This window comes from Dufourea novaeangliae, unplaced genomic scaffold (genome assembly GCF_001272555.1).
Source record: "Dufourea novaeangliae isolate 0120121106 unplaced genomic scaffold, ASM127255v1 scaffold6, whole genome shotgun sequence".
NCBI classification, from domain to species: Eukaryota; Metazoa; Arthropoda; class Insecta; order Hymenoptera; family Halictidae; genus Dufourea; species Dufourea novaeangliae.
In genome coordinates, this window is record NW_015373900.1 from 747,009 (window position 1) to 774,556 (window position 27,548).

Consider the following 27,548-nt stretch of genomic DNA (forward strand, 5'->3'; position numbering starts at 1 on the left):
AGGAAATAGTTACGCGTTTACGCGGAAAACGATGGAATGTAGGAACGAAATGTTCGAATTGTGATGAAAAAATGATTTCCAGGCGCGAACAGATTAGATGAAACAAGACGATACAATACAGGATACAGGACCAAGTTGCATGTAAACCCGTCCGTCGGTGTCCCAAGTTCCATGCCGTAAATCGCTGAAGAAAAGTGCTGCTACTCTTTGTGGCATACATACACGTAAAAGCAAGGATGAAGTTACCTTGAGCTTTCGACCATTGGGATCAGTGGGACTGATTTCGATACGACACAGTGCTCGTTGAGGGAGATGAAGCTGCCGCCGGCGCGTTCAATCCACCACGGGGGACAACGACCGTCGTCGTGTTACGAGAAGTCGTGTCAACTTTGCGATTCGCTACGTGAGTTTCGAGAGTGAATGCTCGCGCAAAGCTAACCCAACCAAGAAACCGACCGACTCCGTCATGGAAAAGTGAAAGAAACGTGCCGGAACGTGTACAAGACCCAGCCAGTTGATATTCTAACGTGATGGCATCTCGATTCAAATTTCAAGGCATCCTAGTGTCAGTCAAAACTGAATATTCTCTATCAACCACCTCTTTTTATTGTTGAATTTGGTTCTTCTCTTCATTCTTTATTTTCTATTATTAGAATCGACGAAATGTTTTGTTTTAAAAGGCGTTTCAAGTGATCGTCGAGTCGCGTCGGTCGGTTTCTATTTTACATGCGCTTCCAATATGAGAAAAAAGCGTAGAAGTACGGTTTTACCACTCTGTTTATGTTGCAAAAAGATAGGAATATTTTAATTATTTTCCATCTTTATGATGTATAAGTGGATATGTAACTAGCTTCGAGGAATCTATTTCGTATAATTGAATCGTTAATAGCTTATGAAATAAAGATTTTATCGAAAAGTAAAATCACGAGTACGAGCAGATATTAGAACAGGTATACGATGCGATGTGCAGCCTCGAAATCGAGACAAATAATGTCTTATTTTCTCTGCTCGCTCTATTTTATGTAATTGATGGTCAAATTTCGAATGTTTGCCGATAAAGGGGAAGAAACGTTTCGTCTAAATTCAAATAAGAGTTTCGATGTTGCAATCGATATTGAATCGGTTGATGCAATTTCAACGCGAGTATACGTGTATCGCTGCTTAGAACAAATTGGAGCCCCATGAATTGTTTTTACATCATCTTTCCGAGTATACGGGGAAACCCAGAACGATGCAGACATTCTCGGTGTGCTGCGCTATATATGTGTAGATTTCTGAGGAGTTCGAAATAATTGTCGTGCATTTTAAAAGAGGGTGGTGAATCGGAAAGACGAACAACAAAATGGTCGAAGTACATAGAATAAAGTATGTACGTATACTATACATGTATATATAGCTGTATGTAAATAGGAAGGTAAAGGAAAAGATACGCAAACGATAACGAATTACGGTAAAATAGGGAGGTGGCGGAGGTTATAGATATCGAAGGAACGAAGGTGGAAGCGAATGTGGTGGTGGCAGTGGCGGAGGTGGCGGAAAACGCAGGGGGAGTTTACAAGAACGTGGGATTCCGATTGGTCAGCGACTCGGCCATGCTACAAGCGACTACAGTCTGTACGATATAGTTAAAGTGAGTCAGAACACTCGCGAGTGGCAGCGCATCTCTTTACTATAATACTATCTGGCTACGAAGCGCAACTAGAATCGCGTTCTTGGAAAAAGTGAGGGAGGGTGAATTGAGACTGTGAAAGAGAGAGCGGCTGAGGTATGTAAGAAGAGATTATGAAAGTCTGATGAAAGATAAGGTGTTTGTCTGTGTGGGTACGTAAATGAAATGGGTACAGGATTCGATATGTGTTATGCACATGTGTGAATTACATTTAATATAGAGAAGGAAAGGAAAGGGGAGGAGAACAGAAATTTATGGAGAAAAGAATACACGAATAAATAGGTAAAAAGGTGGATTCGTGGAAAAAAAAGAGTAGGGGAAAGAGGTAGACGAAAGGACGAAAGGACGAAAGAACGGAAGAATAGAGAGAAGCATCGAGATGAAGAGACGATAAAACGAGAAGGAAATCTTCGGCCATGGTTTAAAGGCCAATCGGATCAGTTGTTCGGATTGTCACGCAGGGCCCACCTGTGCGCGCGGCGGATCGCGTCGGAGAACGGTTGTCCTTCGATGTATCTCGCCGCGTGGTTCGGTTCCGACGCGCCGCGACGGTCCCGACGGTGTCGGAGCCGTAAGGGGGTGGGTGGTCGAGGAGGCGGGCGGCGGGCATTCTGCCGCGCGCGCGCCTTTCTCGAGATCGCGATACCACAGTTCCGCGGTGGTACTTGTCTCGCGTGTTTCCTTCCGCGACGTTTGTGGTATTCCTACGAAAAAGGAGGTGTGTTCAGTGAAAACGTGTAAACCTAAAAATGGGTGGCAATTTGAAAGACGAACGATAAAACGTTAAAAAAAAACCATCTTTCTAAATTGCAAATAAGCATTGTTAATATCATCGTTTGACGAGCGGCTTTAGAAGTTTACGAAATAAAGAATCGATCGACAGGAAGAAATTTTTATATCTTAAATAAATCTTTCGTCGATACAAAATCTATTTGGTGGAGGGAGAGCCGTGAGGACAGAGGGTACGACCGAAAGCCAGAACTAAGGGAGAAAAGTGCGGTGGGGTGGGTGGGAAGGAAAGGGGTAGAAGGCAGGGAGGGTGGGAGGGAGGAAGGAAAGACGAAAAGAAGTAATTTACAGGAGCGAGGGTAAAACTACGCCGACGATATTTCCGTGAAAAGAATATTCGCATAAGTGTGTGAAGAGAAGAGAGACATGTGATACACGTATTGGCCACATAAACTGAAAACGAAAGAAGAAAAATACGGATAGCGGGAAATAAATAAAATTAGTGTTGGAAATATATTGAAAGCTGCAGCACAGTGGGAAACGAGCGAACAGACGAGGTGAGAAGCGTTAAATATAAATTTTATCGCATTACTACTTGCTCTCTTTGAATGGGACAGCTCGAGTTTCATTTTCTTTGATTTCTTACCCATACATTTCCTTGTTGAAGGCAAGTTTCTTGTATTTCTGATTATGTTGCGATTGACTTTGATTGTCGATTCTCCCTCAACTTGATTCTTACGCAACACTCAAAAAGCAGGGTAAATGGTGATGATAATTTTGAAGTACTATAGCGCTTTAAACAATTCAACTGCAAGTTGCCATCGTAATTCGTCGTCTTACATCAACCTATGATGAAATTGAGAAGTAAATGCATTTTTCTGTATACGTTATTGCTAGAAAACTTTCAAAATATGTAGCTATTTATCGATATTATCTGAAAATAGCAGACTACGAGCAATCGACGTTGCTTGAATGTTTTCGAAAGGAATGAACCACAGCTGCTGTCTGATTCCACATTCCTTGATTTTCTACTTTTACTCAGTTCTTTATCCAAGCCTGTTAGTGCTGGACTAATTGTACATTGCATTACATTCGTCGTTCGAGTTATTCCTTTTCCTTGAACGCGTTTCTTCTCCTCGACAAGTCGTCGGAAGTCTGTTTAAGAGTTTTCGCCAGCGTTGTTGATAAAGATACATGCGATGTTCGTCGATGACAGATGGTTAAAGGCTGCTGTGTGTTAGGCTCGGAAAGTTGAAATGAAATCGAACATTGTAGCGTTGAATTCGACCACAATGTCGAGAAGGTTAACGAGAAGGAGAGTGAGAGAGGTAAGGTGTGTGTGTGCGTGCGTGCGTGCATGCGTGCGCGCACGTGTGTCAGAGAGTTGTACGAGGAATAAACGAAAAAGAGGATGGAAGAGGGAGGATAAAAGGGTACACGGGATCTCTATCTTTAGAGTTCATTCAGAGAATCTTTTACTCAGGGCCGACGAGCCAACAGCGAGGGCCAAACACGAGTTGACTCATGCTCGAAAGACCATCGTACAAAGAGGTAGTTGAGAGAGACAGAGCGAGAGAGGGGGGGGGGAGAAAGAGAGAAATTCTGCAGAGCATTCTTTCCAAGACAGATGTATCGTTTTTTCCGTAGAAATTAACGATTCCAATTGAGTAAAAAAATGGGGATTAGAAGATACATTTACTGAGAAAATAAGAACTTTCGTAAGGATAATTTTATTTCAAAATTTAGGTAAAGCGTCATTCAGTTGGGATAATGCTAAAAATTAATGTAAAAAGTTCTCCCGACATAGGTGAGTAACCGGAAGAAGTACTTGCATACTCTAATGCCTCCCCTTCCCCCCGCCAAGAAACGAGAGCAGGGACAAAGAAAACGAAAGAAAGAGTAAAAAATTCGTGAAGATAAACCCGGCAACGGAAGAAGATGTGAGGAATGAGTAGGAGGAGAACGAGCAGCTACCACCTGTAGCTCGTAGCGACACGCCTCTCGAGAAACTCGCTCAGCGAGCGTGCGCGCGCGTGCGTGAGTGCGTCCGTGGTGCATGCGTGCGTACGTGCATGCCCGCTGCTTGCCCTGCCAGCCTCCACGCCCGCTTTCATTATCTCGTGAGTTTGGACCCCCCCTCTCGGAAACATTTAGGTTCTTTGCATGGTTCGTCCAAGAATCCACGGACCGTCATCGATTTCTCCGATTAACACGAATAAAGGGACAAGGGAATGTGGACGAAATATGAAAACATATTTGAACGTCTCGTCGGATGGATCCATACGTACATATGTAACAGCAGCTGTAATGCAGGTCATGTATCGTGAACCTTTGGAGGTTTCCTAACGAGTTTCCCTAAACTCGAACGTAAAGATATTCCAAGAATCGGTCGTTCTAATGTGTTTCGACGAATGGAAACGCAAAAGTCGAAAGCACCCATGAACTCGTTGCATTAACGTGTCCGTTACATTGTTGAGTTGGTGTGCTCCCTCGAAACTATTTCACGAGAATGGAATGCGTTTACCACTACGGGCGTATTACAACGGTTCCTTATTAAATCGTGACCCCCCCCCTCCCCCTTTCAAACGCAACTTGGACTTCCAAGTTTAAATTTGAACTTATCCGTACTATCTGCAGAACGAAAGTCATCCAGAAGACAATCATTACGCGGAAATTATTTTATTGAGGACGTGCTTCACTAAAAGGACAGATTTCTAATCTTTGGAGTGTCATACGCCGAATTGTCTTACATCGTGTTTAAAATATTCCCTGTATAGTCTGTAAAACATTTCGGTGCTCATTATTGTTTTGTTTCTCTCCTTTGCTATACATTTTCGTTTCTGCTGAGGAAAACACGTCAGTTCGTAACTGTCAATAACGTCGATTACAAATGATTTTATAGATAGATATTAGCATTGTCGAAAGATCTTTTCAAAAAATAATGGAATGAAAAGAAGGAAAGAACGAAGAAGAGAATAGTTACGTACGATCGTATATTGACGTAAAATAGAATGAAACGTACAGAGCGCAGAACGCGGTGGAGCGAAACGATAAAACCAAAAGACGGAGAAAGGCAACCGCAGCAGCAGCAGCTTGTCGTAATGCGAACCATAGGACGCCAAGCTGTCTGCCGGAACGCTGCTTTTGCCCCACCAACAGTGTTCGACGCTAATGTCCAATCGCGACGTTGCTGGCAGCAGCGTCTACTTCTGTTACTCTTATTTCTGTTTCTGCGTTTGTTTTCTGCTTTTGCTTTTGCTCCCATTTCCGTCTCTGCATTCTCGCTCGTATATTCGTATTCGTACGTGTATTTCTATTTGTATTATTAGTGCCACTCGTTGTTTCTCGGTTCCGTTCCGCCTTCGTTACCCTTCGAATTTCTGTATTTATGCCTGTTTCGACGATGTGCGGTTAGATAGATTTCCGCAGCCACATTTGCCGTTATAATGTTTATTGTGATCGTATCGTGATTAAGATAGAACAGCGACGTCGACAAGGATTATTGACCACTACGTGCATGATGTTGTAGTTGAGAAACACCACCAGGGAGTAAGATCGTAACGATGCCCAGAACCGCGATAGAAGTGGCCATCACAGTGCAGGCTTTGTCCTACATATGCGAGATAGCGTGTATACGGTGTTGCACTTCTCGAGTCTGGCAGCCTGACCAGCCGGATCGTGTAAATAAATTGTGTGATACTCCCCTCGCAGTTTCCTCTTAACCTCCAAGTCGGAGAACCATCCCATGCATACCGAGAAGGGACACGCCGGCATTAACGCGGAGCAAGGTCTGCAGAAACAGTAGTCTCTCTGTCGATGCTGGTGTGTATCCTTCTAGATTCTTGTCAGTGATCCATGATTTCTGCCATCTTTTTCACCGGTGCCTGGATCATTGTATATAATATATATACGTCACGATTGGCATTGTTGTTCTACGTTATAATGTATAAATACTTGTTCATATTAGCGGTATACTCGATCGATCGAAGCGGATCGCTTCGTCAATACCACAAGATATCGACCGAGCTCTGCTGCCGCCGCGAAATATAATCTTTATGCTTTTTCTAATCTTTTTCCAATTAGTCGTGTATGCGTATCGATCGTATATCGATAGTATATCGATACTGTCCGCTCGGTGCTCGATCGTTTGACGCATTTGCATCGTAATCGGTTAAAAATGAAAAAAGAAAACGTAACACACGGGGGAAGCAATAGGTAGAAGAGGGAAGGAAGAAAGGAGAACGAAAGGAGAGGCGTGTTCGCGCGTACAAAGCTCAATCCAAACGACACACCTGTTGAACATTCCTTCGCAAATACCCGTGCGTCGACTACGTGCGTTACATGTGAAGTTGCATGCGGATACGGCTTGCAGTTCGCTTCGGCTCGCCTTCTTACTATCTCTTTGCCCGCTTTACGAATTTCGTAGAAGTTCCTTGCGTCCCGACACTTCTTGATGTTCCATTTTGATCTTGGGACGGCCGAAAGAGGATATGTTCGATTTGAAACGAGTTGAAACGACATTAATTATGGAAAATATAGGAACCGTATAGAGGCTGGTGGAGCACGGAAAAACCAGTGATCGTGAGAAAGGTGACAAACTTGATCTATTATCGGCGTTTGGTGACGCGTATCTTTTAATTTGCTTCTTCTTTCGTCAAATTCTATTCTTATACGCAGTTCAAGGTCTATCGCTGTTAAATTTGCTCTTGGCCAACTGCATTGGTCGTTCCGTGTTCGTGTAACATATCACAACTGTGTGCTAGCGATGAGGAACGTGACGAACGCTACGATTGTTGCACTTATCTATTTCATCGAATTGTAGTTGCTCGACCCTCTCCCGGTCCCGAGATTGAAGATAATACTATCGCGAGCCAAAAGGTAGAAATCGCGAATATGAGACCGGATAATGAGAACAGAGATGATATAAGCAAGATCGAACGACCGTATAATGGTTCTTGGGGCATTTGTCTGAATCGATTAACGTTAAATTGTCGCTCGACCGCGGCATAGGTTAATAGGACTGTTCTTATGTAATTAACGCGAACGATTGACGTCATCGGCTCTTCTATTTATGTAGTCTGTGTTCGTGTAACCAACGAATCGCGTTGCGTACGCATTTCAGTTTTTTCATCTTGTCGGCCTGTTCGCCGTATCGAGTTGTTTCTACGAAAGGGAATGACACCAGAAGTGCATACTCCTTAACGCTTGTACTTGGCATTCATTCGATGTTTGATGGTTGCTTTTCTTTTTCCTTTGAATACGTTACGATCAAATTTCAGAAAATATCTGATTTTGAAATCGTCTATTAGGCTTAAGACACTATAATGATATCCTTTCTTGCAATCCGACAAAATCGATTCGCCAACATCTGTCTGTCCCTTTTTTTTCTGTTTTTAAGGGATATATATATATACAGAGAGAGAGAAGAGCTCGAGTTCGCGTTTGGAATCGCATACAGACTCCCGCTTCTGTCGACTCAGCCGTTCCCTTCTCGTCGAGGTTACACACAGCATCTGTACACGTCAGAGCACACCTGGGTGGTGATCTCGTGTATTAAATTATCGTCGTGTTGATCTTACAAGCGAGCGGGAGATCGTTAGTTTTGCTCCAAGATCCCCGCGATCGAGGACGCCGGACGCCTCGATCCTCCGTCGTCCGTTCAACCCGCCTATCTCTCCTTCTCCCTGAGTTCTTCGGCTTCTCCGCGTCCTGCTCCTCGTCCCGCCGACAACCCCCCGCCCTCTCGTTTTCTCTCGTCTACACTTTCAAAGTACCTCTAGCTGCGTACGTACGAGGCCTACCAGAAACTTCTCGAACCTTGCTCGATCATAAGTATACAGACTTCTGTCTTCTAACTTATGTATTCACTTTCCAGTGTCGATCATCCACTTGATAATTTGTTTCTGTATTTTGCGATACTCAAACCAATTTTCCGTTTTTCGTAGTTCTTAATGATACTCGTAATATCGAGGCAATGCGCAGTGGGACAGAGTTCATTGCGAACGATCAAAAATGGGCGATGCATGGAAGCTTTTGGTGAATATGACTGGTCAGAGATAACCAATAGACACGAATTAGAGAACAACTGCAACATGGACAGATAGATAGGTAGGTAGGTAGGTATGTAAATAGGTAGGTAGGTTGGTAGGTAGGTAGGTAGGTAAATATATAGATAGATAGATACTAAAATAGATAGATAGATAGGTAGGTAGGTGTAACGTGATTTAATTCTCGTCTGACCAAGTCTGTTTTCTTCGCTTAATGTACGTCTGCTGAACATATTTATTTCTTCGTTATGCATCTACACCCGTCTATTCTTTCTCTCTCTCTCTCTGTCCCCCTCTCCCTCTCTCTTTCCTCCCCCTGTCGTACACACATGACAGCAAGATGACGGCCAGACTAACAAAAAAGAAAATCATACTTAACGGGATCAATTATTTTAGGAAACAAGTAAAAGCGCCCGTCTACCGTATCCTCACAGTTGCAAGAATATCACAGCCTTCTCTCACAGAAGAACCAAGGAGGTCGAGTAGTCTGTAGAGAGTTGGGTTTGTAATCACACGAGTATAGTAGAATACGGATAAGCGCAAACAAACGCAGACGGCCGCGGGCAGAGACCAAGACACGATGATACACACGGTTCTAGCGAAGCCTCTCGTGATCCCGTGAGCCGTAGAGCAACTCCTTCTCACGATTGAGTCATCCGGCACGGGAAGAGGACCACCTGGTGAGGAGAGCGAACCATGTATCTAAACGATATAGATCGTTTCGCCCTCGTCGCTTCTTCTTCCTTGTCCTCGACGACCGACCTCGATTCGGATCAACTTGACTCGTCCTGAGATTGTTCTTCTTTTTCATTCCACTCCTCCCTTTTACGTCCGATTCCCTCTTCCTTTTTCAATCATTCATCCTCTCTGTCCTTTCGTCAATTTTACGCGTGGCATTCTCTTCAATTTATATTTATTTCTGCTCTTGTTGTTAGATTTCGGTGGAAAATATTTCCAACACGAACGAACGGAAGGCTCGTACTCTTGTGTGCGTAGAATTTACATTGGCCTCGACGTGGAAATTACATTTACATCAACATTTTTCCGTGTAAGCCCGCTTGTGACACGCAAGAACGTTTGTGTAAAAACGGCTAACGATATTAACCAATCCATCGATGAATAGCGATTTTACTGAGAAAATGAGTGCGTCAAAAAAAAAAAAACTTTATCTAGCAGAACTTATGAAACTTTTATTTTTTTTCAGTTCGTTTTGGCATGGAAATTACAAATTTCGTAATTTAAAAATTACGAAATATTGAACGAACATGCGAAATAATCGATAAAGAAATTTATTTTGAGCACGTGGTTTTGGTAGTAATGAAGAAAAATAGTCGTATACGATCGCTGCAAACTATCGACTTCCACATATCGTACGTATAATGGGTACTTGGACAGCATCTCGCGACACAACCGTGAAACGGTGCCGAAGAGTGTATGCTTTTTTGCTAAAGGGGATTTGCAGATTGCACACCTGTGCATAGCGTGGTCGAGGAAAGACCTCACCTGTCGAGCAACCGGTCTCCATTGACTTTTTCTTCGTTTAAAAACACTCACTTCGCCTCTTTACTCTCAACTCTCCATTCTACTCGACTCGACTTCGCTCTCCACTATCTGCACTCTACCCTTCGTCCTAACGCCCGTTGTCCTCCGTTTTTCACCCTCTACACACGATTCCATCTGATCCTGCTGCTTGATTTTATTCATCCAACCAACGGTTTTTTTTCAAACGATCACTCGATTATTTAGTGTGGAAAGTAGTAAACTGTAATTTTCGATCGACAAATCAGATTTTGAAAGTGCTACTAAAAGTAACACTTGGTGATTACTTGGACGTTTCCTTCTTACAGAGTAAGAATGCTCTTTACACCAATCATTGGTTAAGTTCGAATCGGTATGAACTCGATAGCCTAATCATTCATAAAGCAACGCGATTACATTTGATCTTCCGATGTATAACATAAGAAAGAGAAGTACTTCCAGGACGTCCCAATACCCAGGAGAATCAGCATACGACGATGAGTGTCAGTTCTCCACACAACTTGCAATCGTTAGTGATCAATGAAAGACGGAAAGGGACGGACGACAAAAGGCAAAAGAGAACAAACGAAACGGATTGACTGTCGATACGCGTATACGTTCAGTCTGGAAATGTATAGGTTAATCTTTTAACGATCACCACTGAGCGACTTTAGAGGAAAATTATCGAGCCGCAGGCAATTACCAGGTGGGGGTCCGATATAGAGTGGAGCGGTACGAGAGTTCCGAGAATCGGTCGTGGCTAAAAATAAGATCCCACCCGGGAGCGGTGATTATGTTCCGAAAAAAAAGAGAACTGGGCGAAACGTTCTCCTGAGCGTGTGCAGGTGCCGCCGATGAGACGACGAAAAAAGAAGGAATCGAGAAGCCGTGGTGTGTTCGAGAATCTTGCGTTGCCCCGCATTGGCTCCCATAAGAAGGCTTCTCTTCGTCCCCGCGCATTGCAATGCAGTACCTACCCGTGCGGTGCGGTTCGGTATATACGATGCGGTGCGGTTCGGTACGGATGCAATGCTTTACAGTGCTGTTCGACGCGGTGCGGTGCCGCTCCGCGCTTCGGCTCCGCTTAATGAAGTTGTCGGTTCAGGACGTTTACAGGTGGGGCCTACCTGCGTGTGGTCCATTCACAGCGACTGCCGCGGGACTGGTTAGGAGAGTGCTTTACATCTTTACTTTTACCTCTCGAATTGCTTTAACCCTTGTGTGGCCAACCAAAATATTCACGGTTATCGAGCAATGGAAATACCCCCTTACTCCAACAGATTAGGTAAAGATAGATAATTTTACTGTCATATTGTTTTCCGAAAGTCTTAGTTTTCCCTTCCTATAGGATACTGTTCTAGATGAGAACATACAAAATTTTGAAAGGAAATTTAGAAATGGGTACCTGGGTACCTGGTTGCCTACAGAAGTGTTAAATTCGCGGAACAGGACCAACTGTCTTGGTTCTTCTTTTCGTGAATGTGGATATTGTTGTTCTTGTCGCCATTATTAATTGTTGTAAGAAATTGACTTGCAGGCGATTAAACTGTAGCAAAGCAGCTTGGTGCGATTACGAGGAAGAGATAATTCGGGTGGGGAAACGCTACAACGATATTAACCCTTAGATTATGGTTCCTGGGTCCATTTAGACCCGAGTGTTGAAAAGCCGTATTCAAAAGTCGAATTCAAATCAATTTGATTGATTTTCAATCGTGGGTTTCGTTTCAATTTACTTTCAAACCTAACCACCAGATTCACATTAGGTGGTCAAAGGCACAATCAGATCACTCTGAATTTAGACTATACAGTAAATCCTAGATGAGTGTTCGAAGTCTCCTCGGCACTGAACATTAAATGTTTCATAAATTAATGGTCATATACAACTGAAACAAATATCATTAGTTTCAGAATTCCCAGCTCTATCGTCGTGTCAAACCGAATTAAAAAATCAGCGTTACACCAAACGACCTCACCTTGTCAATGCCGAGGAGCCTTCGAACACTCATCAGGAATTTACTGTATTTCGCTGCCGTATTTGACCTGATCTGACCGTACTGTGACCATTAATGTGAATCTGGCACAATGCTTTCCGTGTGCCATTTGTAAGACAGTTCCTTTTTGTATGTTACAGACTATGCATCGACAACAGAGGCTTCGATCGGTATCGTCGTCTCCTTCGTCGTTATCGTTGCCGTTCTCAACGTCTCGATCATCCGTGTCGAGCGTCTTGCTGTTGTCAGCGCCGACGTCGACATCGACGTCCGTGCCGACGCCGACGGCGACAACGACCACTACTACTTCGACGTCATCGGCCGTCTTATCGCCGCCGTCATCGACGTGGTTACCTTCGAAGTTGTCGCCGTCGCCGCCGCCGTATGTTTGGAACGTGCAGCAGACGTCCTGTTCGAGCCTATCTTTGTTATCGAACGAGTCGTCGACTTCGTCCTCGTCGATACCAGTACCATGCCCGAGACTTGTCTCTGTTCTGGCTTGGTCGGTGACGCTGTTACTCGTGGCGTCGTGCGTCGGTTTAACCGACGCTGGAATCCTAAACGGACATCCTTTGGGTAAAAGATCCTTCATCGACATTCAATGCAAGGGTATATACGACAAGAGCATCTTCGCCCGATTGGACCGTATCTGCGAGGATTGTTACAACTTGTTTCGTGAACCCCAGCTACATCAACTATGCAGGTAAACATCGACGCAAACTTCTTTGTACTCCCATCTGTGCGTTTCGTTCGATACAACTAGTGAGGTTTAAATTCTAACATTCACCGTATGACCGTTCCAGGCAGTAGGTACCATAATGGGAATGGTTAAATCTGCCGCATTTTCTTTACCAACAAAATAGTATAATACAAATTAAGCTAAACTAAGCATATTAGAGGCCAGCTGATATGGAAGGAAGAGGAGAAAGGGCCTCCTACCATTTAGTAAATTTACTTCAAGTACTGAAACAAATGTTAATTTGGTGTAAATTTCAGTAATTACCAATACCAAGTGGTAGGAGCATGGTAGGAGGTTCTTTCCCTATATGTTCTTATCCGTGCTCTTTCGGATTTTTTTACCAAATCTGTTAGGAAACAAATTCCTTTTTTTTTTCTTTTTACAAGAGTTTACGTTTTGTCATTTCTACGGTACCAAGAAATGCGCACATCGCGAACGTATTGTGGAGTCCGATGATCTAGTAATATGGTAATAGGAATACAATCAACATTATCTGAACAATCAACGACCTATTAAAACGAACCGAACAACGACTTGAAACAAAAAATTTGTTCCGTTTGCTTTCAGCGACCAGACCTAGGATCCCCACGGTGTATTTGGGTTTATCACTGGTACCATTTGTATTTTAACATTTTTTCCAGGAAAAACTGCTTCACATCAGACTACTTCAAAGGATGCTTAGACGTGCTATTGCTGCAGGATGAAGTAGAGAAAATTCAAACGTGGATCAAGCAACTTCACGGAGCGGAACCCGGGGTTTAGGTAGCTTCTTTTTTTACGTTTATGATTTCTTTTCTGCGCGTTTTTCTTTTCTATTTCTACAACTTTATTGTTCGTTTCTTCTATTCGTCTTTTCTCTCTGGATCCCTCCGTTTCACCCGACTCCGTATTGTACCGTCTTACCCGTCTATCTACTACCGATTTTTACCAACTTTACGATTTCCTATTTCTCCAGCTCTTCGATTCCCATTTTCCATTTATTCTATTTCCTTTTTTTTTCGTTCTTGTTCCTTTTCGGCCTTATTTCATCACTTTATGTTTTCGTTGCTTATCATCGATGAACTCTCATCGTCGTTACCTTCCTGCATTTCAAATCGACTAATGCACTTGTATCCCGACATTGCACAAACGATTCGTCTCGTCGACGTTCCAAGAGTTTCCACATACAACCACTCGACGATCAACACGACACACACGATGGGCACGCGAAATTCGTACACGCTGTGCACGCGTTTAGGTAATTCTTCGTTGGTTTTGGAACAATAAGTACGGTACTGAACCATGCAGGTGGAAATACGACACTTGTAACCACTCGTAGATAAATACATACATATATACATTTTTGGAGCCTTGTGAATTCGCCCGTACACACGTGTCACTGTTGGGTAAAATGTAATCTAATTACAAAACTTAAATCACAATTACAATGTAATTGCGGGACGATTCCAATTACAATTACATCGTAATTAACTATACTAAATTTACAATAAAAATTACAATGTCATTGTAATTGTCCCGCAATTATCTTGCAATTACATTGTAATTGCAATTTAGATTTTGTAATCAGATTACATTTTGCCCAACTCTGGCACGCTTACGAGTATCGCGGTTAATTTACATTAGGATACAACGAGCGGAAAAATTACCCTACGAATCACTTGCATATGTAGTATCGCGTCCGATACTCATTTTCGTATCTTATTTCTTACCAACGCGTATTTTCGCCCCGAGACACGCGCTACATATTTTCAATATTTTTCATATTTTTCTCGACAGCGACGATCGACAGTTTTTTCGACCAATCGCTCGTGCATTTTTTGTCACGGCTCGTGGAGACACGATGCTGAATTTTTCGCTAACATTTTTCAGAGAACCGAAGGAAGCAGCATATCGTTGGCAATTGATACTCCGAGAATGAGATTGTTAAAACATGTTTTTTATAGCAATGAGATATTTTTACAGGTTTTGTATCGGAGACAACGGAGATTTTGCTTTTTAACCAACGTACAGTTTTTTTTACGATAGTGTGCTTTTTTAAGAGCAATAGAACAAGCAGGCAAACCCGTTCTTAAGTCACATTGACGAATAATTATGATTCGCTAACGGATTCGTTTGTATTTCACCGCAAAATTCCTCGTATCTGCTTGCTCGTACATACATATCTATGTATTTACATATGTACAATAGATATCATACATATATGTATAGTGCATCCATACGTACATAATTTGGACTCCAGAACTAAAGCGTTTTAAGTCACACTACTCAAACTTTAGAGGAGAGCAAATCAAAGATGCAAAATCCTTGTAACTTTGGAACCGTTCGGTAAGAATTGAACGTGAAACAATCGATATCTTCGAACTATTGAATGGATTTAAGTCTCTATATGTAGAAATGGTGAACTTTACATTAATTCCCCTATGTGATGGACTTTAAACTGTTTTAAAAATATGAACTTAATATCATTTTCAGACTATTATGTACTTATATTAAAAACTAGACGACTTAGAACGAAATAATTTTTACAGAAAACATGTAAATGGTCGTTTCTTTAAAAAGTGAACTTAATACATTCTGGCTCGGGGGTCCAGATATAGTTGAAATTGATAGGGGACGTAGGTAGGTGCGTATGTATATGGTCGAAGCGTATTTGGTGGGTGGTGGTGAACCAGCAACGCAGATGCGAGATACATATCTACATAAATTTGTACATGCATACGTATAGTATGTATGTTTGAAAAGAGAAAACGAACGGATCCTCCTGGTCGGTCTGCTGCGAGATCGACAGTAAACGATACGTGTCGATACAATGGCAGAAACAGAATACGAAGATCTCTTCTAATTTATTATTCTGCGCATTGCGCGATTTTTCGTTTCTCTTTCCAGGCAAGGTTGCTTTGGTACGCAATACTTTACAAGCTGTATTCAAGCGTTGCTGCTTGAAGATGAGAAGGAAAAGTTCCAGGAGATGGTCGAGTACCTAGGAGGTAACAAGTAAAGAGAAAAGGATTACGAACGGCCGTTTCATCGCGAACACCATTCGTTTGCAACATCCGCGATGAACGATTCCAACGAAACCGATCGAGAACGAGGAGGGAAACGAGAAGCCAGCGATTTCTGGGAAACAATCTTGACGATTGTACACGCGGTATATTATTTCAAATTCTAACCTTCGCTTACATTACTTCCGAAACATGAGAAATAAGAACTCCTGAACTTGTTGAGGGCTGAAACAGCACGTTGTACAACAAAATACCTCCATTTATTATTTTGTGTTTTTTTTTCCGAAACGATCAGGTAAACGCAAAACGACAGAGACTGTGCTGACGGCTGAGAGGGAAATACATAAACGATGCATATATACATACATACATACGTACATATACATACATACATACATACATGGATTACCTACATACATACATATGTAACTAGCGTGGAATATGCTGGCTCAGAAAACAACGAAATCACATGTGTGATAATTTGAATTTCGAGCAGCGAGCATTCGAACTGTTGTCACGGTGTTAACGTTACCGTTACCGTTACTGTTACTATTGCAACGTGTTGTCGTCGCCCTCGCCTTTGTCGTTTTCGTTCTTACGAAAGGTTGTGTGTATATCAGATTAGAAAAGTGAAACGGTTATGAGCGAATCGTACGTGCGATTGATCCATACGAATCTAGTCGACAGAATATTTGCGCCCACGTGTTGCGCCATGTTTTTATCCAATTAATTATTAATTATTTATGTTGAACATTGTCGTTTCTTTATTGCGACGATTATTATTTTTTATTTTCTTACGTATTGATATTATTCCTTAGTAAAAACAATCAACGACCGTGTACGTGTTACTTATACAGTATATTCTTTCAAATAAGTAGGTAACTAGAGTTCTCATTGATTTATGCAAAATTACTATTTTAAAAACCTCGCTTGACCGGCACAGCTTATATGATATGATATGATATTGTATGATATATGTGAACACAGAAGTAATACTCGCGCACAGTGTTTCAGTTGTTGCGGTGGTGAAATTTTCGCCAGTCCGCAGAATCTTTTTTTCACAATTGGCACGAACAGGGCATTGAACAACTTTATATGTACATACGTGTATCCTGAGGACTGTATCGTTAGTAACGTCAATCGCGTAATTAATCGCTTTTACTAGTTACTACCACTGCTCTCACCGATGCTACTGTTATTTCCGTCATCGTGACCACTGACATGATTACAGTAACAATTAAAAGTATTACAAGTACTATTACCGTCACTGCTACTATTGATTTCACTGCAACTATTACTACTGTGTATTATCTACACCAATTCTTTTCTAATAATATTCCCGTTACCATTGCAATTATAACACTATAATTGCAACACTACTACAACAACGACCGTTATCGCTGTGGTTTACATTTGTTACTGTCACTAATATTTCTACTACCATCATTGCTACAGCCACTATTACAATTATCATTATTATCATTATTACAACTACTATTACTACTACTATCACCAACATCATCACCACCACTACTACTGCTACTACTGCAACTATTACTACTACTACTACTACTACTACTACTACTCCTGCTACTACTGCTACTACTATTATTATTATTTTTATTACTATTATTATATTATATGATATGACATTATATTACATTATATTGTTAGTTTATAGTATACTTATTGTTGTTACGATTACTATGGTAACGCTGCGAAAGCTCCAAGCATACTATTGAAAATTTTCCGAAGAACAAAACGAGACTAAAGCTATAGAACGTTGTTATAAGAATGACAGGCGTGTAACTTCGTTCGTGAGCGAGTCAACCGGTGTAACGGAGTATGTCCCTATGTAGTATACACATAGTATTTATTTATTTGTTTGCGTTCTTAAATTTGGAGGAAGACGATCGTAAAGCGGTCATAAAACTTATATGTATGTCCAGTGTTCTTCCAAATGTATATCAAGTCCTCGATTCTGCGTATACTTACGCTCCAATAGATGATCTCCGACTTTTACTCTTGTACAGGATCCGTTGGCGACTACACGCTAATGAAATTCTAGGAATATTATTTAATGCTTCGACGCATTCCCATACGAGGGAATCACAAACCATTCCAAGATCAGTATTGAAGCCATTCCGACTTCGTTATCGTTCCAAAATCTCTCTTTGCCGAAACGCGTATTTATTTCGTTTCTCTTGCGCCCCTGAATTTCCTTCCGGAAATCGTGATTAATTCCAACGAAGCTATTCGAAAGTTACGTCACACGCATAAGAACAAAAAAAAAAGAAAACAGTAAAAGAAGAAAGTAAAATTGCAGTTCTGATTGTTTCTCCGTTCATCCTTCTCTTAATCGTCGCTATTTTATAACCGTACGAAGAACAGCATTATACCGTAATTATTTCCTTTTAGACGCGCGGGTAGAAACGAAAAATGAAACGGCCTAAGGATGCGTATTCTATTAGATTTGATTCTTGTAAAATTTTATATATAATGTATATTACATTATGTCGCATGTAATATATAATATATATTATATAGTTTACATATATTTCAACTATATATAAATATAAAAAAAAATATATATATATATATATATATAAAAAATAAAAATACATGTTACAATTAGCAAACGCGTGTGGTCGGTCACACACGAATATAGACAGAGGATGCGCGCGTGCGTGTACATATACATACACAGCACGCACGCACGTAAAACGTATATGTATAAACGCACGTATGTGGATGTGAAAACGTGTTCACGCGCTTCATGTACCTACTAAACGACGACGATATCTGCGCACCGGGTGTGTACACGTACCATTTACTGACACATCTATTGCAGCAATTCTTGTTGCGCGTGAATAAACAGGTGATTCAAAAATCAACGTCTACGTCATTTCAATTCGATCTGGCGTTTCGATTTCATTTACAATCGGCTTTTTGTTTCATTTCGATATCATTATTCCGATTCCAAATATAACCATCTTCGCGTTAAAGTCTGTTCTTCGATAACGATAACTAGACAATAATCAAATGGTACTATTATCTTTCTTCGTGCCGATCGTTGGCGACGCTGCCGAAAAACGGGTAGTAAGTACTACACCATTCGGTATTTACACATTTTTGTTACTTCTCGGCCCTTTACCTGTGATTCGAGAAACGTTTCCTTAGTTCGGTGGTTGCTGTCAACGCGAAGTATCCCCCACATTTTTAAATAGTATTAGAGAATTTGTCGCTTACGAAAAGGGCATTTGTTCATATGTGCATGCGCGCATTTGACCACGTGACTGCAGAACGGATTTTTTTATTTCCAAAGCCTAGAAACTGAATAACAACTTATAACATTAATAACCAGCGGGGGCTCTTCATGTATTTAATATAGTGAATTTTAGTTCAATTGCAGTTTACATATTTAGTGTTTATTTTATATGTTTGTTTATGTGCGTGTGTAGTCTGCCTCGTGGATTTCAACGAGTAACCAGATTTAATTAATGTTGCGTCACGATTCGTGTATGCTTTTTTTGTGAAGTGTTGCAAGAAGGTACTCCAGGCTCTCGAGTCTGTCACAAGGAATTATATAACGCACTGTCTCGAACTGGTACGTTGCAATCGTTCGAGTGGTTGGGCTGAGAAAGAATCAAATGGAAAGATAAAAACCAGGAAACAGAAAAAAAGGAAACAATCAAGCCACAGAAATGATCATTTGTATCGCTTATGCCAGCGCTGTCCAAAGTTATCTCCCCGAAGACAAAGGCCGCCCCAACACCATCCGCCATGTTACCATAGAACAAAGACGCGGTTGAAGGCAGTCGTAGCGACAGTTTTCTTGACGAGAGCAAAGACATGAGGGACTCCTACGCTGAACAGCACTGGCGCACGCAACGTGTGATTACTGTCAGTGGATATGAAATTTATTTCGCAGTTGCAAAATAGTTATCTTTATACTTCATACATATCGATTTATACATTATGCTCACACACACACATGCGGCACAAGCCAAATATATTATGAACCTAATATATTGAACTTCTAGGAAAAAAGAAAAGAACAATATATTATAATTAGCGGTCCGTAGAAACGCTGCAAACGGAGTTCTTAAATTACGTTTACATTTACCGAATTTCTGCTTTCCTTTCTTATAATTTGTACTGTCGCGTTAACCTTACAACTTTAGCGGTATTCAGCTTTGGATAATATTTGGAACACAGTGTACTCTTTTTTTTTTCTCTCTCTCTTGAATGTCGCGTGACACGCTTGTTCTTATCTTGTTGCGGGATGAAAGCGTATAAACTTTGTGCTTTTACCATACGATTAACAAAGAAAAGAACATGGATAGAATTCACACGAACGAACTAAAAATGGGGCGGAGTAACATTATTTAAAAGTAATCGGTTCTGAACACTTGACACTTGACTCTCGACGACACTTAACACTTGACTCTCGACGACACTTGGGCACACTTGTGTTCTATAACCTATCGGTGATAACGGTAACTTGTATTCACATTGTTCGTGTTCGCGTGTCACAGCGCGTTCGAAAGCAAGTAGCCTCCTATGATTATGACATTAATTGTTTTATCTATGGATAATTGAAGGCACGTATCCAGACATAAAGAGCTGAAATCTTGATCGACGCGGGTTATGTCTATAAAGCCACGCTGGATGTTACACCGTGAATCTCCGATGGCCAAGTAACGTAAACGTCATTTCCATCTATCACGGCTCATACTGGTCTTCCATGAACGCGAAATCGGTATAAACACGTGTACTCGAGTTGTCCATAGTTACTGTGCACCCTTAATTCAACGAATTCGTACGGAGTCTCGATCGTTGTGTTCTACACACGAAAGCAGTAACCATTTAAACGATTTGTAGAAGAAAAATAAGGCAGCAAGTATTGCGTAAGTACAGATATAAGAGAAAATTAACATTTAAAATGTAACTTACTTGAACGGGAAAATATTGTAAATTGTCATCTGTAGCTGCGAATTCATAATCGCCAAACATCACCGGATCGGGATCATTTTCGTTAACAAACCCCTGTGCGAATAACAAGTTCAACGAATGTACAGATGTTGAAAAAAAATACCAATTCACTTACCCAAACGTTAAACTTCCTTGGGGCGCTCCTCATTTCTCCATTGGGTAAAATCGACTTGGGTGCATGCTCGACCGTGAATCCACTAATGTAAATAGAGCTACGCAATTTAATTAGTAGATATCCCGGAAATCCTTGAAACGCCCAGCATGCACCAGGCTGTATTGGATTTCCTTGTATTACCGTTCGAGGATTGTTATTCTCGTGATAAAGCGTAAAGGCCAGCACTTTGAAAGCTCTGGTTTTTATATCGTATCTTTGCGTGCAACGCGTGCTAATGATTTGACCGCCTATATAGTAATGAAAGGGAAATTAGTTTTCTCGAAGCTGGTGAAAAATGTCAACAATTTCGTCGGACGAACAACTTTTAATCATACCTGCGGATTCCAAAGCATAATCTACGCGGCCTGTTTTATCCGCATCGTATATCCTTAAAGCATCTCTGACTATTTCGCGAACACGGTCATCGGTTACATTGCCATCATCGGCGACTGCAAATGGTCGCTTCCGGGCTGTAATGACAGATTCCTTTACTGTAGTATTGTTTCTAATTCGTATAATTATTATTTATGTATAATCAGCACCTGATCAAGAGCGGATCTAGGGGGGTCTGTAGCCCCGGCCTCCATGTTTTAGGGGGGGGGGGGCGTTCTGTACATTTCATTTCGTTATGATGAAATGTTATTTAATTTTATTTAAAGTAAATTTCAATTTTTTAAGATTTATGTATTTTCTTGTGCTGTATTACAAAAAACCTACTGTTGAACCAAAGGTGTCCCCGAAAACCTGATAGCCCTGGGCCACAAAAAGTCTTAATCCCGGGCCTGTGTACAATAATTTAAGAAAAAGTGACTTACCAATTCCTGAATCACCCTCGTCGACCGCGAGCATCGCACTTTGAATTGCTTTCATCAAATCCTGCTTCGATACCAACGCATTAAGATACCCGGCTAGAATCGTTTCAATGCGTCTTTCTAGATCGTCGCTACTGATCTGATTCACTTGGGTGTTACAACACAACTTTAATTCCGAATAAAGTCCCTTCAATGTTTCGAACTGCAGTTTAATTCCTTCAATTTCGTGATTGTACGTGTCAACTAAACTTTGACCTTCTATGGTCTTATCCAGCAACAGCATCTTATTCTACAATAAACATTCTACTTATATTTTTTCGAATTTAATCAAATTTCCAGCAACCTATTCGTTTACACTTACGTTGAATTTTGACCAAACAATGTCGCTTTCCCTGAATTTCTCGAGGGTCGCACTAATGTTTAAAAGACGATTCTGCGCATGTTCAATATTTCGCGGTTATTAAAATTATCGAATGATAGAAAAAAAAAATGTTGATCTCGTTCTTAAACGTTTAGTTCTTACTGTTTGTTCAATAGTTCGATCCTCCAACGTACTGATTCGATTGTTCAGTTCTTCAACGATCGACACGAAATCCTCTGTTCTTCCGAAACGTTCCGCTTCGTGAAATGATCCCCTATTTACCGTGAACAGTTCTGATGCTTCTCGCAGCTGTCGAGTCATTGTTCGGACTGAATGAAACGACGTCGAGAAATACGGTAAACACCAGCTACCTGAAAAGTACAAAGACCATCTTCCTTAAATCTCACTGATTTGTCGTTTTGATACAGCTATCGAGAGAAGGATAGACGAAGAGGACTCACCGTTTCGATGACATCAAGATATCGATCGTGTCCACATTCCCCGTGAAGCACATATACTCCAATTTTACATCGGCAGTCAAGCAATCCTACTTCTTCTATCCTTCTCCCGTCTTTAATTCATCCATTCGCGAGACATTATTGATTACAATAAAGTTACGTCTTACACGAATGCCGTTAAGATGTCGAAAATTCTCATATTCATAGAGAAGCAATTCTGCGTACGCGTTCAATCGTGTATTAATGTATCTTTATAGATACCATAGCACCAACAATTTTCAAACGTAAACGCTCGTAATCACAATATATGAAAGCATATCAAATAAATAAACAATATTACATATGAAAACGAAATCTTATGCGTGTGCGTATAACACATGTGAATACCCCCAAATATCCTTACGCATATCCATCCTAACACGACAATACCCTTTTTTCGCGTACACCGCGGCGACGTTTGTGATTTTGTATTAGTAAATGTAGATATATAAATGTATAACAGTCTGTTAGTAAAACACGCGATAAGCATCAATAATACTTCGACAACAAGAGTTTGAAAATAAATAATATAAATAAAACGAACGACGAGAGGTTAGTAAGCGTAGCAATGATAAATATAAAATTTCGAAATTTGAAAACAGCGAAATAAAAAGCTATCCTAGTTTCATGTTGCTCTGAAATTACGTATACACGAAATTGAACAATCCTCGTGGAAAACGAATTTCTCGCAATCGATCATCAGACCGAATTCCAACCAATGCTGGGCATCTCCGATAAAGATACGTTTACACTGGGTAGAAGATATGCTGGCAAATTTGTTAGTTTCTTTATGTATTCGAGAAATAAGCTGTTTTCGAAACGCATTGTATTAACAAAATTGCAAGAGATACGATTGCTCGTTTCATATATGTCATAGGGAATATAATCGTGCAGCAAATCCAGACCGATAATGTTCTGGTTTTTCACGGCGTAAATTCCTGAAACAAAAAGAAAAACAAACGCCAGGATAGATATCACCGATCTGCCCAAGGATGCCGCCGGCGATAACTCGATATTATGGCTGATGTAAAAACAAAATATAGATGCGAAAAGATTAATCTCTTTCCTGGTGAACCTTTTTAAAACGACGTAACGTTCGACAAAATTTACCCGTTAGAAAGAGCAATGGCAGTAGAGCGATCCAGAGAATCTTAGGGCTCCTTTGCTGCATCCATTTTCTAATATTGGAAAATCGGCTCAGCAGCCACGAATCGAAGAGCAATACTTTAACCATAAACAGATAAACATACTGCAACCAACGGTCAATATGTTGCCAGATTTTGTACCATTTAGATTCTGCAATCGAAAGAAATTAACATTTACATGAATACATTTTACTTCTCTAGTTATATTGGGCCAACTAGATTTCTTCGCATATTTATTGGACTAATTTACTGCATATACTACTAATTCAACAATACCGTATCTGTGAGGGCTGTAATATTCCCTTCTTCTAAATGTTTTCAGTTTTACAAATTCGAACAGTTTGTTAAACCACGCACTAATGATCGCTGTAAAACTTAGGAAAGATTGCGTTAACTTCCTGTTTTTACTGAACTTGTTCGATGCCGATACTGCGTCGTCCAATTCTGCATCGGAGTCAACACAGGATGCTCTACTGTACTTCCAAGAGTCGATAGATTTTAATGATGAATCGGAACGCAATAATTGGCTGAAATAAACAAAAGGAACAAACGAATGTTTGTTAGACGAAGTAGAAAATTGACTTGTTCAAATACTAAACCCCACCCTTACCCACATAAATACATTTACGCAAACAGACCTTGATTGAATTTTCGTCGAACTCCTGGGAACTGTATGAACTACTTCTTTGTGGCAACGATATCGTTCTACGTGCGACTTTGTATAATCGATGTTCGATTTCTCATGATCATTTGATTCTGTGTTGTTTTCAAAACTTGTCGCTTCGTATATACCGCTTTCTGATGGTACACGCGTCAAATGATTAAAAGTGTCTGTTTCCGAATGTATCGAACGTCGTGACATATTGGGCATTGCCAATATACCTGGTGCAATTTCGTAACGACATTGTGACTTTTTAGAATAAGTATAGTCTGTTTTTGGGAACACACTGAAACATTATAACAGTATCCCGCTACATATGATAAACTATTAAAAAAAAAATATACAAATACAAGTCTGTAATTTTTAAACTACGTACTTCCACCAATCACCAGCCTGCTTGTAAATTTCGTGAATAGTACTTGGTCTATTCGGCAAATCCTCTTTTTCTCCTTCCTCTGAAGAATAATCACTGGTTACTGTCCTATGAGGATTGTTATATTTTTTCTGTTGCTTTGCACCAGGCGAGTCATCTGTCTTTTCACCTTGACCGTTTGCAAGTATCTCCCTTTTTGCTTTTTGACGTCCTGATCGTCTCTCTACTTTTCTCGCAGAGGCAGAAGAATTTTCTGTCCTCTTGTTCCGACTTTCGAACAAAGCTTCCGCAGATGTGTCTTCTTCTTTTTCTTCCATTATTGTTTCTATAGTTTGATCGTTTACCTTCCCATAATTACTGGGTCTGAAGCAACCACATTCGTTGTAAAATTTAAAACAAGTTTAATTAGTACACTGAAAGTATCCTTTGGATAAAGATTAAAATATATTATACTTACAAAGATTTAGAAGCAGACTTTTTACTGGATATACTCCCTCCAGGAGTATGTGATCTCTCTCGACTTCGATTTCTTAAATCATAATGGTGTTCAAGAACCTCTGACTCTGACAAGGCATGTGTTTGAATTAAAGGAGTTTGAGAACGAGATCTGCTTGTGCTTCGTAACTCATAACATCGTTGTTCACTCTCCATAGCACTGTCGAAGAGAAGTATAAACTTTATCTCAAGAAAATAGATACAGACTGATGTACAGCCACAGGACATCCCCTTAGGATCTTGAAGGCTATGGTCCCCTATCTTATGCTTAATGTCAGCTAAAAATAATTCCACCCAACTGAAAGATATCTGTACAAAGCCCTTCTCCGTTGGCATCTATTTCAGGCATGCTTTTTTCCGTCCCTTTCACTCCCGTTGACTAACATTTTTTCGAACACATCTCCCATAATTATACATACTATACAGGGTGCTCGCGATAATTTGTATCATCGTTTATTTCGTAAGCGGTAAACATTAGAAAAAAACCGATGAGGAGAAAGTTGTAGTATATTTTACTAGTAATATGATGGTGTATCCAAAGTTTTTGTATTTGTAATATTTTTCTAGAAGAATTTGCATTCTTTCGGCTTTCGAACAAAGTTTCCACAAATGTGACTTCTTGTCCTACCATTATTGTTTTCATACTTTGATAGTTTACTTTCCCATAATTACCGGGTCTGAAGCAACCAGATTTGTTGTCAAATGGAAGTCACATTGAACACGAGATGTAGTCTTATTAGTAAGTACAATATTACGAAATGTTAAATTTATTTCTTTTATTTCTGCCCTTGTATGACCCTGAAGACATATTACATGGTTGAACTTGCTTAATGTCCGTTTTGATATAATGTAGAAAAATATGTAGCATTCCACTTAAAAAAATTAAGGTCGCCTTCGTTTATAGAAAAATATTAAAAATACAAAAACTTTTGATACGCTATCATATTACTAGTAAAATATACAACTTCCTCCTCTTCGGTTTTTTTCTAATATTTACCGTTTACGAAAAAAACGATGGTACAAATTATCGCGAACACAACACAGTTACGGGATACAAAATTACATATTTTTATTGCTGTTTTTTGGCAATAGTAAAGTCGCATTAAATTTCAATATTCCGATCGCGGCAGAACTGTAATACATACTATTTGAAAGAATTTCCAAAAGTTGTCTTTCAACAGCACATTTGTATGTTAATCATAAACAACGGAAATATGTTAATAGTGTATCGCAATTCAATCTGATGTCCTTACCCGTTTTTCCGAAAGCCTTTCTATTTATAGAAAACTCACCGATACTGTACGACAGAAACACCCGGTTCTTCATAAATGATTCGATCTGTCGTACACACACAGAGGTACAGGAACACTCAATTTTCGACGTGAATTTTGTAAGATAATGTTTTTTTTTTAATGTTGTTTTATAGTGTTTGTCAACATTTACACACTCATCTGAGTATAACTCAACACCTCAACACCACTCAACACGAACAAACGTTACGAGTAAAAAAACAAGGAACAACTGTGCTTCTTGCGCGCGCATGATACGATGATTCATCCGACGGAGTCTTAATAATCTAACGTCATAGATATATATAATAGATTACGCGTCTTATATGAAGTCGACACAAGACAGAGAGGACAATAGCTGGAGCAGCTGCCTCTCTTTCTAATGGGGCTGTTGGTTACGGATGAATCGTACAAGTAAATACGAGTACATTACTCGATACTTTTGTTTCGATACCGAGTACTTTTGGTATCGATATCTGCGGTTGCGATTCCAAGTAGGTATCGAATAAAAGTACTCGTATCGACTACGGTCGTTATACAGGTCCGAATAGTGATCTTTTATGGACGACCGGAAGTTTCATAAATCTTGTGCCAGTCACACAGCGCTGCAATCGATGTGTCCGTAAGAACGCATAGGTGCATGCGCAACAGGGAACCCATGGATATAGGAATTAGAAGACGGAGCGCAAGGTCCCATTCCTAGGTACATGACTGGATGTAAAGAATGTAGTGCTCTCGCTTCATATCAAAATTCGAAAGTACACTTTTTTTCTATAAGGGTTCACCCTCGCCACGGAAGTTTTCGAACCTGTATATACGACCGTGGTAGTAGCTTGGTTACAGGGGTCATAGAACCCCCTTACATGTTCTTGTTTTATTCGTTTTTATATCTTGCCTTACACTTGTATATTCGTAACAGATAAATTCAGAATAGACGTAGTTTCATAAGTAGTTTATCAAATCTACCTTTTGGCCGTTGCGGGAATGCCTTACCGTAATGAGCCATCTCGTGGCCGCGGGATTCCGGGAATCGGGTGACGTCACGGCGTGCGAGCGAGAGCGGTAGAGCGA

The 27,548-nt window shown here is 40.5% G+C and overlaps 2 protein-coding genes across 3 annotated transcripts; one reads left to right on the forward strand and one right to left on the reverse strand.

The window, feature by feature from the left end:
• The first annotated feature begins 31 nt into the window (after window positions 1-31).
• On the forward strand, window positions 32-15,837 carry LOC107193421 (A-agglutinin anchorage subunit). Its single transcript, XM_015582862.1, has 5 exons — window positions 32-38; window positions 83-176; window positions 319-403; window positions 12,095-12,657; window positions 15,580-15,837. Exons 1-5 carry the CDS (start codon window positions 32-34, stop codon window positions 15,689-15,691), a joined length of 861 nt encoding a protein of 286 aa, XP_015438348.1. The 3' UTR covers window positions 15,692-15,837.
• Window positions 15,838-19,602: 3,765 nt separating this feature from the next.
• LOC107193483 lies at window positions 19,603-26,708 on the reverse strand. Of its 2 annotated transcripts, none has more exons than XM_015582934.1 (13): window positions 26,481-26,708; window positions 25,151-25,348; window positions 24,697-25,056; window positions 24,298-24,606; window positions 23,936-24,186; window positions 23,625-23,810; window positions 22,180-22,388; window positions 22,018-22,089; window positions 21,660-21,945; window positions 21,180-21,314; window positions 20,806-21,092; window positions 20,652-20,744; window positions 19,603-20,541 (listed from the first exon to the last, which is right to left on the reverse strand). In XM_015582934.1, the coding sequence occupies exons 2-13, from the start codon at window positions 25,342-25,344 to the stop codon at window positions 20,428-20,430; spliced, it is 2,496 nt and encodes an 831-aa protein (XP_015438420.1). In that variant the 5' UTR covers window positions 25,345-25,348; window positions 26,481-26,708; the 3' UTR covers window positions 19,603-20,427. The 2 variants fall into 2 exon arrangements, with proteins under 2 accessions (XP_015438420.1, XP_015438421.1); XM_015582935.1 differs by having other exon boundaries at window positions 26,442-26,483.
• Between the last annotated feature and the right edge of the window lie 840 nt (window positions 26,709-27,548).